The sequence below is a fragment of the Dendrobates tinctorius genome, unplaced genomic scaffold (genome assembly GCF_039654945.1).
Source record: "Dendrobates tinctorius isolate UK_male_01 unplaced genomic scaffold, ASM3965494v1 ptg000089l, whole genome shotgun sequence".
Taxonomy (NCBI): Eukaryota; Metazoa; Chordata; class Amphibia; order Anura; family Dendrobatidae; genus Dendrobates; species Dendrobates tinctorius.
The window spans coordinates 70,686-84,847 of NW_027361757.1; the positions used below are offsets into that span (position 1 = coordinate 70,686).

Sequence of the window (14,162 nt, forward strand, 5' to 3'; positions counted from 1 at the left end):
AGTGTGATATTAAGAACAGACCCCGCTTATCTGCCTAAGGTAGCATCAGATTTCCATCGAGGTCAGGAGATTATCCTCCCATCCTTCTGCGATAATCCAAAGAATTCAGGGGAGGAAAAATTCCATAGTTTGGACATTAAGAGAGCCCTGTTAGAATACATATCTGTCACTAGCCAGTGGAGGAGGTCCCAGTCCCTATTCGTAGCCTTTCAGGGTGCCAGGAAGGGCTATGGGGTTTCAAAAGGGACTATTGCCAGATGGTTCAGGGAGGCCATTAGTGTAGCTTACTCAGCTAGTGGTGGTCCGATTCCTGACGGCATCAAGGCTCATTCAACCAAAACCGTGGCGACCTCCTGGGCTGAAAAGGCAGAGGTATCGATTGAACAAATTTGTAAGGCCGCTACCTGGGCCTCACCTTCAACCTTCTTTATAAGCACTATAGATTAAATCTATCCTCCTCTGCTGACTTAACCTTTGGGAGAAGGGTGCTGCAAGCGGTGGTCCCTCCCTAAGGTGTTTTCGAAGTCTCCAAAAATCTCTCAGGTGTGCTGTCATGGGTGAAGGGAAAACCACCATGGTTACTTACCGGCAAACTGCCTTTTAATTCTGCACACCTTGATACAGGGTGTTGCATCCTTAGGCCTCACCCTCCCTTATTACACAAATACACATCACCTGATCTGCTTCATCCAGTAAGCGTTCACATTTATATAGTTGAAAAATTTGCATATAAATGATATGGTCAAAATACTCACTTGCCTAATAATTCTGCACATGGTGTCCTCTGCGGGAATACCCATTACTGCACAACCATTCTATATTTACAGGTGTCTTCTGACTCTTGTCAATTTAGCAATAAGGCTCTGATAACAAACTAAATTTTGTGTGTGGCCTCTCCAGACACATTAAAAAAACAGTAGGAAAATGGTAAAAACACAGCGTCTTCTTGGGAGAGATTGGGAAAGCCTGGTCTTTCATGTTGCTTTATTGTTACTAGTAAAGGTCCAGTCTATCAGTAACATATTGTAATATTTGATATTTTATTTCCTTTTTCCCCATAGTCCACATAAGCAGTTGATCAGGTTTCTGTTGGCTCTGTTCTGTCGTCACTGCACCTCTTCTAGCTGTTAAGAAGCTCGGCTTTCAGTGCTCACAGCTGTTTATAGGCAGCTAGGGCTTAAGAAGTGATCAGAAATGCAGTCTGCTCAGTAAATCCAACTCCAGAGACTTCAAAGCTCAGGGGATTACAATGCTCTGGAGACAGGATGTGATCTCTGGCAACTCCTCTGCTTTCATTTCTCTTTTCAATGCTAGAAGCTTTAAGGAGGTCAGTCTGGGAATGCCTTGTGTAATGCAGAAAAATATTTAGAATTGAGAGTCCTCAGTGGTTGATGCCTTTTAATGGCTAACTGGGTAATGCACAAACTTGTGCACACAGTACATCAAGTGACTGTCCATGGATAGCGCTAGCGGCTCGCTACGGTTGAAGTGAAAACTTTAATTGTTGCATACAAGGGTATATTGTCACGTAAGCAGCCGCCTTTTTCACTGGTTGGTGACTGTATGATGCTCTGTGATAACTATATGTGCGGAGGTGTTTGTAATTCATTGCAAGGGTCCGCAAGAGTTTTTTTTAAAAACTGCAGTACCTGTTTTTGTCTCTTGCTTATGATTTTGAATTATTATTGGCGACGGCACATACTGATTTTATTGAAAGCGTTATTCCACTCCCCCAACCCCCCCCACACACACATTCCACCCAAAAAAAAAGTTATCCCCTTTATAATTCATGCTCGTTTGGGTGAAGAGGGTGGGAATAACCCTTTAACACTTTAGAGGGTTAGCTCAATACTCTGCTCTGTTTTTTTTTGTAGTTTTCCACCACTTTGATATTGATGAATTATTCATTGGATCATCAGTATAGCAACAGTGGGTGTTCGACATGTCGAATGTAAACCGTGTACAGAGCAGAACAGCACAGCCCCGTACACTATGTAGTAGCTGCTTCCCGGTACTATAGATAAGCTCTTATTCAAATGAGTTGATCTGTAGTACCCAGCAGCAGCCACTACACAGGGTACACAGCTGCGCTCTTTTGCTTTGTACATTTTCTACATCCAGCCTCTGCCAACGTTAAAAGTTGATCTGTGAGGGTGCTTAGTGTCGGACCTTCACAAAATTAATATTGATGGTCTATCCTAAGGAGTACTCATTTAAAAGGTATTTATATAATTCTTACACATCTTAACCCCTTCACGACCTTTGACGCCTACGTAGGCGTCATGAAAAGCAATGCCCAAACGACCTATGACGCCTACGTAGGCATCATGCTATAAATAGCCCCCCTGTGGGTCGGGTGAGCGGGGTCACTGAAAGGTCACCCGACCCGCACACAAAGGACCCTTCAGAGTTAACACCTGGGGGTGTGGCTTAGCCCCCACGTGCCTACGATCGCTCTGATTGGCTGTTAAAAGTGAAACTGCCAATCAGAGCGATTGTAATATTTCACCAATGAAAATTGGTGAAATATTGCAATCCAGCCATGGCCGATGCTGAAATAGCATCGGACATGGCTGGACACCGAGACCCGACCCCCCCCCCCCCCCACACCGACTGACGGCACCGATCGGCAGCCGCCACCGTCTGACGGCACCGATCGGCAGCCGCCGTCATAATCTGCCCCCCCAGCCCTCCGATCACCCTTCCGATCACCCACTCTCACCCTCCTTTGTGCCTCCGACCTCCCGCTATCCGTCTCGGTGTCCCGCCGTCCAGCGTCATGGGCGCCGCCATCTTAAAAGATGGCGGGCGCATGCGCAGTGCGCCGAATCGAATCTGCAACGCTGCAGATTCATTCATTTATTTTGATCACTATGATAAACTTTCATAGTGATCAAACTAAAAAAAAAAAAGTAAATCACCGCCCCCTTATCACCCCCATAGGTAGGGACAAATAATAAAATAAATTTTTTTTTTTTTTTTCCATTAGGGTAAGGGCTAGGGTTGGACTAAGGGTTGGGGTTGGACTAAGGTTTGGTGTTGGACTAAGGGTTGGGGTTGGACTAAGGGTTGGGGGTTGGACTTAGGGTTGGACTAAGGGTTGGGGGTTGGACTAAATGTTGGGGGTTGGACTAAGGGTTGGGGGTTGGACTAAGGGTTGGGGGTTGGACTAAGGGTTGGGGGTAGAATTGAGGGGTTTCCACTGTTTAGGCATGTCAGGGGGTCTCCAAACGCGACATGGAGCCACCATTTATTCCAGCCAATTTTGCGTTCAAAAAGTCAAACGGTGCTCCCTCCATTTCGAGCCCCGACGTGTGCCCAAACAGTGGTGTACCCCCACTTATGGGGTATCAGGGTACTCAGGAAAAATTGCACAACAACTTTGGGGGTCTAATTTCTCCTGTTACCCTTGGGAAAATAAAAAAATGGGGGCTAAAATAATTATTTTTGTGGAAAAAAAGATTTTTTATTTTCACGGTTCTGCGTTATAAACTTCTGTGAAGCACTTGGGGGTTCAACGTGCTCACCACACATCTAGATAAGTTCCTTGGGGGGTCTAGTTTCCAAAATGGGGTCACTTGTGGGGGGTTTCCACTGTTTAGGTACATCAGGGGCTCTGCAAATGTAACATGACGCCCACAGACCATTCCATCAAGTCTTCATTTCAAAGCGTCACTACTTCCCTTCTGAGCCCCAACGTGTGCCCAAACAGTGGTCCCCCCACATATGTGGTACCAGCGTACTCAGGACAAGCTGGACATCAACTTTTGGGGTCCAATTTATCCTGTTACCTTTGTGAAAATAAAAAATAGCAGGCTAAAAATTTATTTTTTGAGGGAAAAAAAATATTTTTATTTTAACGGCTCTGCGTTATAAACTTCTGTGTAGCACCTAGGGGTTCAAAGTGCTCACTGTGCATCTAGATAAGTTCCTTAGGGGGTCTAGTTTCCAAAATGGGGTCATTTGTGGGGTAGCTCCAAAGTTTACGCACACAGGGGCTCTGCAAACACGACATGGTGTCCGCTAACAATTGGAGCTAATTTTCCATTCAAAAAGTCAAATGACGCTCCTTCCCTTCTGAGCCATGCCGTGCGCTCAGACAGTGGTTTCCCCCCACATATGGGGTACCAGTGTACTCAGGACAAACTGGACAACACCTTTTGGGGTCCAATTTATCCTGTTACCCTTGTGAAAATAAAAAATAGCGGGCTAAAAAATCATTTTTGAGCAAAAGAAAATGATTTTTTATTTTCACTGCTCTGCGTTATAAACTTCTGTGAAGCACTTGGGGGTTCAAAGTGCTCACCACACATCTAGATTAGTTCCTTCGGGGGTCTAGTTTCCAAAATGGGGTCACTTGTGGGGGAGCTCCAATGTTTAGGCACACAGGGGCTCTCCAAATGGGACATGGTGTCCACTAACGATTGGAGCTAATTTTCCAATCAAAAAGTCACATGGCGCTCCTTCCCTTCCGGGCCCTGCGGTGCGCCCAAACAGTGGTTTATGACCACATATGAGATATTGATGTACTCAGGAGAAATTGCCTAATAAATTTTAGGATCCATTTTATTCTGTTGCCCATGTGAAAATGAAAAAACTGAGGCTAAATAAAATTTTTGTGAAAATGTACAGATCAATTTGTGAAGCACCTGGGGGTTCAAAGTGCATACTATCCATCTAGATAAGTTCCTTGGAGGGTCTAGTTTCCAAAATGGGGGTCACTTGTGGGGGAGCTCCAATGTTTAGGCACACAGGTACTCTTAAAACAAGACATGGCAACCGCTGAATATTCAAGCATATTTTACATTCAAAAAGTAAAATGGCGCTCCTTGCCTTCTGAGCCCTGCCGTGCACCCAAACAGTGGTTTATGACCACATATGAGGTATCGGTGTACTCGGGAGAAATTGCCCAACAAATTTTAGGATACATTTTATCCTGTTACCCATGTAAAAATGAAAAAACTGATGCTAAAAGAAAATTTTGGTTGGAAAAATTAAAATGTCCATTTTTTCATTCCATGTTGCGTTAGTTCCTGTGAAGCACCTGAAGGGTTAATAATCTTCTTGAATGTAGTTTTGAGTAGCTTGAGGGGTGCAGTTTTTAGAATGGTGACACTTTGGGGTATTTTCTGCTATATAGACCCCTCAAAGTGACTTCAAATGTGAGGTGGTCCCTAAAAAAAAAAAAAAATGGTTTTGTGAATTTTGTTGTAAAAATGAGAAATTGCTGGTCAACTTTTAACCCTTATAACTTCCTAACGAAAAAAAATGTTGTTTCCAAAATTTTGCTGATGTAAAGTAGACATGTGGGAAATGCTATTTATTAACTATTTTGTGTCACATAACTCTCTGGTTTAACAGAATAAAAATTCAAAATTTGAAAATTGCTAAATTTTCAAAATTTTCGCCAAATTTCCATTTTTTTCACAAATAAACGCAAAAATTATCTACCTAAATTTACCACTATCATGAAGCCCAATATGTCACGAAAAAACAATCTCTGAATCGCTAGGATGCGTTGAAGCATTCCTGAGTTATTACCTCATAAAGGGACATTGGTCAGAATTGCAAAAAATGGCCAGGTCATTAAGGTCAAAATAGGCTGGGTCATGAAGGGGTTAATTACAGCTATTTATGATGTTGAACTTATTTTATTCAGCCTATTTGTAAAGTTTGGGGAATGTTACTTTTTGGTACATAAATCATCTGTTCTTTGTTGTGGTCTGTATCCTCTGTAATATACATCTGAGTTAAATATTTTGCCTAGCTAATGTTGGTATAGATTTGCTTGTATGTTGAGTATAGCTTTCATGTCCTATATAGGCTTTTTTTTGCATATCATAGACAGTTGCTTCCTAAAGGGGGTTTTACACTAAGCAATATCGCTAGCAATATCGCTAAAACGTCACTGGTTTTGTGACGTTATAGCGATATTGCTAGCGATATCGCTATGTGTGATACTTACCAGCGACCGGCTCCCCCGCTGTCCATCGCTGATCGCGCGAGAATGTCCAGCTCCATTTCTCGTCGTCTGCTTCCTGCTGGGCTTCCTGCTGTGACGTCCAGCGACGCGTGGAGGCGGGCGGGAGGACGCAGGATCGCTGTGTGTGAATGGTAAGTATCGTGCGCTGCGTCGCTGCTGCATCGCTGTGAGATCTTTCTGTATGAAAGCTCACTAGCGATCATTTAGCGATGCACAAGCGATCCTGACCGGGTCGGATCGCTCGTCGGATCGCTGGTGCATCGCTAAATGTAAAAGGGCCTTAAGATAAATGAATGTGTCAGCTGGAGAGCACATCTCTTCTGCAGCCTGCAGATGTGCAGATCGGAGCTGGCATGCATGTTTGTGGATTTTGTGTGAAGAAATCTGAAAAGTACCAACTGTACTGAACCCGATTTTTTTTTTTTTTTTTTTTTTTTTTTTTTTTTTTTTCCTTTCTTCTATTTTGTGTAAAATATCCACACAGATTTGAGGGCATAGTGCAGATTTTTCAGTCCACTTCATCTGGATTTTCCATGTTTCACCCATCATAATTAAAAGCATAAGAGATTAAAGTTACACACTGATCTTGCTACGTATTTAAGCCATTCATATAGTGGGCATGTCTCTTTTGTGAACACAGCCTAACAGGGGCCACATTGTCCATTAGCAATCATTACCCCTTGGTCACAGCACTTGAATAGAATATTAAGACTTTTTACCTCTTTCTTCAGGAATGATGAAATAGTAATGCCTGAGGAACAAACGGGCCTGGTTAAGGAGAATTACATGTGGAGTGTGCTGCTTCACAGAGGTGCTACACCTGAAGGCATTTTCTTGCATGTGTCACCTGGAAGCTATGACCATGATCTGTTCACTATGACCTGGGGGCCAACAATTGCTGCCTTATCCTATGTGTTTGACAAGAGCATGGAAGAGGCCATCATTCAAAAAGCCATATCTGGATTCAGGTAACGGAAATGGAACCCCTTACTGAAAGTTTATAGGGTGATGTTTTTCTTTATCGCTTCATTGGGGACACATAATCATGAGTGTAAGTTGCTATTGCTAGGTGGCTGATACTAGGCAAAAAAAAAAAGTTAGCTTTTTCTCAGCAAGGTACACCTTTAGCTTAGCTTTTTCTCAGCAAGGTACACCTTTAGCTTAGCTTTTTCTCAGCAAGGTACACCTTTAGCTTGGTGTAAGTAGGAGGCAGATTTGTCTTTTATTTTTTTCTTAGGTTACCTTGTGTTTTGTTAATTCTTTCCCTTTGTCTTTCAGATTATTCTTTTCAGGGTAACTGGGTGTAACATCTCACCCTGTTTTTCCATAAATAAGCGACCGAGAGAACAGTGTGGTGCTGTCCCCTCTCTGGTCTGTGGGGCAGGACCTTTATCACATGATACTTCAAGCATGTCCTAGGGCGGCTTGTTGCTACCGGTCATTGCCTGTTTCTCACCCCAGGCCACATATCAGAGCTGGCCAGGAGGAAGAAGTTTTAATTAATTATTTTAAAAAGCATGGGGTCCACCCATTTTTTACAACCAACCTTGTTAAAGCAGACAGCTGGGAGCTGGTATTCCCAGGCTGGTAAGGGGCCATGGATATTGCCCCCCCCCCCCCCCCAAGCCTAAAAAAAAGCAGCCCGCAGCCATCCAGAAAAGGCACATCTATTAGATGCGCCAATTCTGGCGCTTTGCCCGGCTCTTCCCACTTGATAGTTGGGGGGTTGAGGTTACCTTTGTAGTGTCCAGTGACATCAAGCCCCGAGGTTAGTAATGGAGAGGCGTCAATAAAGAAGCCCCCATTACTAACACCATAGTCACATTGTAAGAAAACACAAACACCCAGAAAAAAATCCTTTAATTGACAGAATGACGCAGACTCCTTTAATATTCTCTATTAAACCATACCTACAACCTCGCCTAATTCCACCGAAGCCCTCGATCTCCCCATTTTAATAGCCAGTTAAGGTAAAGTATACAGTTGTGAGGTGATATTAGTAGCCTGGAAGCTCCATGGGTATTACCCCCTTCCCAGACAATAAACATTGACCCCCAGCCATCAGCTTTCCCTCTACTAGTTAAGAAAATTGTGCGGGAGCCCACGCCATTTTTTTTCCGTAAAATAATCTTTTATTAAATACATGTACAGTAAGCTACACACACTGTACTAATTGTATTTGTTACCGACATCTATATATCCTATATATATTTACTGTATGTAATCCTTATCTTCTATCGTGTCTGCTTCTGCAGTGATTTCACACTACTGTGACTGCTGAATTGCTGGCTTTTCTTCTATCGCTCTATGTAATATAAATACATATATCTATGTGTGTGTCACTGACCTCTATATATCTGTCTATTCCATGTGTATATATCTATTCTATCCTAAACTGTCAGTGTGATTTTACTGTAGCGGTACATGAATTGCCGGCTTTTCAAAGGATCTAGAGGTACGATTCTACAGGAAGTAGATTTTTTTTTTTTTTCTCTGGGGGCACTCGACTTTATTAGCATGCACAAAGAGACACAAGTTAGCCCCAAAAACGTATGGAAAAAATTCAACAGTAATGTAAACAAAAACTCACCAAAATGTGTTTTTGCCGCAGCTTCTTTCCTGCCAAGAAATCGGGCTTTGCTGCAGAAAAAACCGTAGCAAAACCACCCTGTGTGAACTTAACCTAATTATCCAGACGTCTATTTTCAGTAAACCAGGAAGCATAGACTGTTATCTATATGTTAAATTTTTAATTTGTGTTTTTCTTTGGTTGGTCAAGAATTCAGTCTATTGTTCATGTGAGCCTGTAATATAAGGCTTCTAAGTTGACGTTTGTGATAACATACTGCCATTTTTCCCCCACTGTTATCCACTACTCCTGTCGTCTCTTTAAAAAGAAGGGGCCCTCGGTCAGGCCTCTGCTTTGTGCACAGATTGCAACCCTTTTAACATGCAAGCTTCACAAGAGCCCCCCATCGGAGTTGGCTGTTTTAATCTCTTAACCAGTAACTGACCTAACCAAGGTATCCCAGTTCCTCGTACTGGTCCTTGAGTGTTTACCTAACCTGTCAGCCGCCACCAATCCTCTGATCCTTCCTCTGGATGAATCCGTCATCCATTAGTCACCCTCAGCATGGCAGATCAAGGATAAGAGCCAAGAAGCAGGCACACACCAGTTCCTCGTCTGATTCCCCTTTTCCCTCTACTTCCTCCAGGATTCCCTGTGTCCCACTCTTCATCCTCTGAGGTGCCCGGGGGTTTGACCTGGATTCCCAGTTTGAATCTGAACCCGACATGGACCAAACATCCAAATTTCAGGATATGGTCGACATCCTCATATCTTCCGTCAATTGGACCATCAAAATTGAGGATGAGGGTCCTAGGTCCTACCCCTGACCACTCTGTCTCAAAAATTGCAAGGAGTTTGAGAGAATCTTTACAAAACAGTGGGAACACCCAGAAAAGCGCTTTCCAGGTAGAAGGCAGTTGGACATCTTGTATTCTCTTGGGCCTGATTTCCTTACTAAATGGGCTGAATCCCTGTCTGTGGACCCTCCCGTCTCACCCCTGTCCTCTAAGACTGTCATGTCACTCCCTGATGCTTCATCCCTCAAGAACTCCACTGACAGACAGATCGAGACCCTAGTCAAGTCTGCCTTTGAGGCTGCTGGCGCCTCTCAGTCCTGTCTTTGCTTCCTCATGGGTAGCCAAGTTGATGTTCGCCTGGGCAAAGCTCCTTCGGCAGGGCATTTTATCAGCGGGCCTCGCCTGACAAACTGGGTGATCTTGCGGACCAGATTGCCCATGCAGGAAAATAACTACTCTTCGCTTCTCTCTAGCTGTTCCACCCGTGTTAGGAGCAATATTGTCACCATATGTAGAATCCTTTTGGCTCAAGTTCACGAATGCGGAAAAGTCTTCCAAAATTCCCTTACCTATCTCCCCTTCCAAGGATGACAACTCTTTGTGTCTAAACTGGATCAGCTCATCTCGGATACCACCGTCGGTAAGAGTACCTCTCTTCCCCAGCCTAAACGTCCATTCACCAGGAGATGTTCTCTTCAGTTTCGTCCCTTTCATCATTTCTCCTTCTCTGGGAACTCCTAGCGATATCTGTCCCTGGCTCGAGAGAGAAGGAAGCCGTCCTGCAAATTGACCCCATCATGGCACCCTAAGGGTCACTCTGCCAAATCCTCCATTTCCCCATCCAATAGATTCTCTTCTGCATGACTGGTCACCCAACCTGGGAATCATCTCAGGTTGGTTGGCCTCCTTGCTTTACCGAGACACGTGGCTATTCGTAGTTGAAGACGCCTAGGTCAGAGAGTTTGTGACCACAGGTTACAGGATGTAATTTTCTTCTGCCATGCAGATGTTTTTTCATGTCATGCCCTCCAAGGATGACCTCTCTCACGTGCCCTTTTTTTCCAAGCCATGGACTCTCTCCTCCAGGCAGGGGTCATTGTTCCTGTTCCCTCTCAGGAACTTTTCTCGGGTTTCTATTCCAATCTTTTCATTGTCCTAAAGGACGGTTCTCTCCGTCCAATCCTGGATCTTAATCTATAAACCAGCGAGTGCACCTCCGTCATTTTCAAATGGAATCCCTCCACTCAGTAGTTGCCTTTATGGGAACGCAAGGTGTTCCTCTGCCCGGTTGACATCCAGGATGCCTATCTCCACATCCCTATCTGCCTAGCACATCAGAGATTTCTCCACTTAGTGCTCCTTATGGATCCCGATCAGTTCACAGCTCTCCCCTTTGGGCTGACCTCTGCTCCAGAGGTTCACGAAGGTTATGGCTGCTGTCATGGCAATTCTTCGTTCCAAGGGGATTGTACTAGTTATTCCCTACCTGGACGATCTCCTGATCAAGGGCCCGTCTTTCCAAGACTGTTCCGAAAGTCTTTAGGTCACCTTGGACACTCTTGCCCTTATAGGATGAGTAGTCAACATAGTGAAATCGTCTCTGATCCCAGCCCAGCGCCTAGTTTACTAAGGCACGCTGTTCGATAACGCTCACACAAAGTTCTTCAAGAGGAAAAGATTTCTGTGCACCAGGGGAATTTGTGCTCTGTCACCCATTTCCAGTCTCTTTGCCTCTGCATGAGCGCTCTAGGGAAGAATCATTACTGGCCCCTCCCAATGGCCCTCTTGTCAGCTTGGGACAAAAGCATCTAGCCTCTAGTTTGCTCCATGCACCTGCCTCTTCGAGTGAGGCAGTCTCTGGCATGGTAGAGTCTGTCCACATCCATTCGGGCAGGAGAGATCTTCTCTTCCCCTTCACTGGCAAATTGTCACGACGGACACTAGCCTACTCGGATGGGGGGATGTCTACCTTCATCACACAGTCCAGGATCACTGGAACTCTCAGGAAACCTCCATTCTCATCAACCTTCTGGAAATCGGAGCCATCTACCTCTCTTTTTCACTGGCAAGACTTTCTAACGGACTGACCAGTTTGTATTCAATCCGACAATGCCACAGCTGTGACATACATAAACCACCAGGGCGGAACACGCAGCATGTCCATCATGTCTGATATCTTACGAATTTTAACTTGGGCTAAGCGGCTTGTGCCAAGCAATATCAGCGGTGCATATCCCATTTGTGGACAACTGAGCCGCCGGCTTCCTAATCTGCCAGGGTTTTTCCTGGGGAGAGTGGGGTCTCAACTCTTTTGTTGTTCAATCAGAACTGTCTAAGTTTGCTCATTCCCAACGTCGATCTGATGGCGTCTCCAATGAATCACAAGGTCCTTCATTTCGTGGCCAGGTCTTGTGACCCGCTGACAATCGGTTGTGACGCCCTGGTCTCAGTTTCAACTTCCGTACCTTTTTCCAACTCTGTCTCTGATCCCCAGACTCGTCAAGAAAATCAAGGCGGAGACCGGCCCAGAAGAGCCTGGTGCGCAGACTTATTTAACATACTCGCTGATGTACCTTGGAAACTCCCAGACTGACAAGTCCTTCTGTCTCAGGGTCTCCTATTTCAACAGAATTCTTGGTCTCTCAATTTAATGACATGGCCGTTGAAGCTGCAGTCCTGAGAGAAGCAAGTTTCTCGCCCCAGGTCATACAGACCATGATCAGGGCAAGGAAACATTCGACCTCATGCATTTGTCACCGGACCTGGAAGACATTTTTTTTGTTGGTATGAGGGATAGTCACAAGGGTCGGGTATCCGCGCTTTCAATTCTGTTTCAGCAGATTTTGGCCTCTCGTACCCGGTCAAGACCTTCATTCAGGATGTTGCCCACCTAGCGCCACCATATATCGCCACCCCCCTGTGGACCCATTAGACATTAACCTAGTCTTGAGCATTCTTCAGGGACCCCATTTCAAACCCATTCAGGACATTGCGTCTTCTCTTCTCTCCTGGAATGTGACCTTTTTGAGTGCAATCACTTCTATCAGATGGGTCTCCAGAATTAGCAGCTCTTTCTTGCCGCTCTCCTCTCCTTTTCTTACATCAGGACAATGTGGTCATACAACCAGTTCCTTCATTCCTAACTAAGGTAGTCTCCCTGATCTACATCAACAAAGAATTTTCCTTCCTTTCTTCAGCCAATCCCCTGTCCATCCCATGGAAAGGTCCCTCCACAAGCTGAACCTAGTCTACCTCCCAAGGACAGCATCTTTCAGGCGTACTTGTGCATTATTTGACAATACTGAGGGTCGTCGTTAGAGACTCTATGCCTCCAAGACTATCGCTCCCTGGATTCGATTGGCTATACTGTAGGCTTATCGAGTAAAGTTAAACCATCTTCTCTGGGAGTGAGGGCTTATTCCACCCGGTCAGTGAGGGATTCCTGGGCGGTTCGTCACCAGTCCTCTTCAACCCAGATTTGCAAGGCCATTAGTTGGTCATCTCTTCATACTTGCCTTCACCTCAACTGATGCCGGACGAGATAGGAAGGTGTTGCAAATGGCACCTGTATCCCCCAATCCTTCTATTTTGTTTCTAAGTTTCTTGTGATAAATCCTTAATATAAAACGCGGAGGTAGTGTTAGGCTACTTTCACACTTGCGTTTTTTTGCGGTGCGTTTTTTGCGCACACAAACGCATAAAAAAAACGCATCATGCGTTTGTGTGCGTTTTTTTGCGGGTTTTGGTGCGTTTTAAAAAGCCGCATGCGTTTTTTTGCGCATACGTGCGCATTACAATAGACTATAATGGGTGTTTTGCTGTAAAAAAAACGCATTGCGTGTGCATGCGTTTTTGGGGGGCAAGTCGGACGCACAAAAAATGCAACAGGATGCATTTTGTGCGCTCGAGCGCACACTACAAAAAAACGCATGCGCGTACAAATGCATGTGTATGCGCACCCATGTAAAAGGGGGAAAAACGCATGCGTGTTTTGCGCAAAAAAACGCAAGTGTGAAACAAGCCTTAGTTGAATATTTATCGATTATGTACATGTCCTGGACGTAACATCATTAGTGCCACTTGCCTTCCAATGGGGATAATGAGTGACCAGTCAACCCTTTTAAACCTATAAAAAGAGACAAAATGGGGACTTGTTACGGGATTAAATTGGTAAAATTATGCCCCTATAGTGACATCACTTTCTGCTTTTGGCTAAAGCTCTGTAACTTTTTAACTCTGTACCTAATATTGTCATCACATAGCATGTCTGGGTCAGAACAAGCCTTTGTTTTTTAACTTTGTTAGTTTCTTTATGTTCTGTGCTTTAAATTCCTTTCTTTTACATTGGTTTAGGAAATGTGCAATGATATCTGCACACTATGGGTTGAGTGATGTTTTTGACAATCTCATCATTTCTCTGTGCAAGTTTACAACTCTCAGTAGTGAGGTAAGATTATAGTTTTTTTTTTGCCTTTTTTGACATTTAAGATCATATCATACGTGTGCATACTTTATCCTGTATATAAATAAAATGCAGCAATGCAGTCCAAGATTAAGAGCAAGCCTGATGTTCATCTTTGCACTGTTTGAATTGTAATGCCTGTACTTTATGCCTGCCTCTTCACAACTTGTATGTGTCATTCATTGCTACCCACCACACTCTTTGACATGGCAAAACCAGCTATGTAGATGCAGGCCAGGAGTGCATAGCAATGTCAGTGCTTATTATATACTGACAAAACTAGTTCTGTGTTTTCACTGTGCATTTCCACAACTTGTATGTGACTTGTCAAGTGTGGAATAAAAATATGAA

At 44.3% G+C, this 14,162-nt stretch overlaps 1 protein-coding gene across 4 annotated transcripts in view; it reads left to right on the plus strand.

The window, feature by feature from the left end:
* Positions 1–14,162, plus strand: part of GBF1 (golgi brefeldin A resistant guanine nucleotide exchange factor 1) — a 212,446-nt gene that overhangs the window by 63,162 nt on the left and 135,122 nt on the right. For all 4 annotated transcript variants that reach the window (XM_073585753.1, XM_073585755.1, XM_073585754.1 and 1 more), the window contains exons 14-15: positions 6,715–6,951; positions 13,703–13,796. In XM_073585753.1, coding sequence (XP_073441854.1) covers positions 6,715–6,951; positions 13,703–13,796 — 331 coding nt within the window. The remainder of the gene's footprint in view (positions 1–6,714; positions 6,952–13,702; positions 13,797–14,162) is intronic.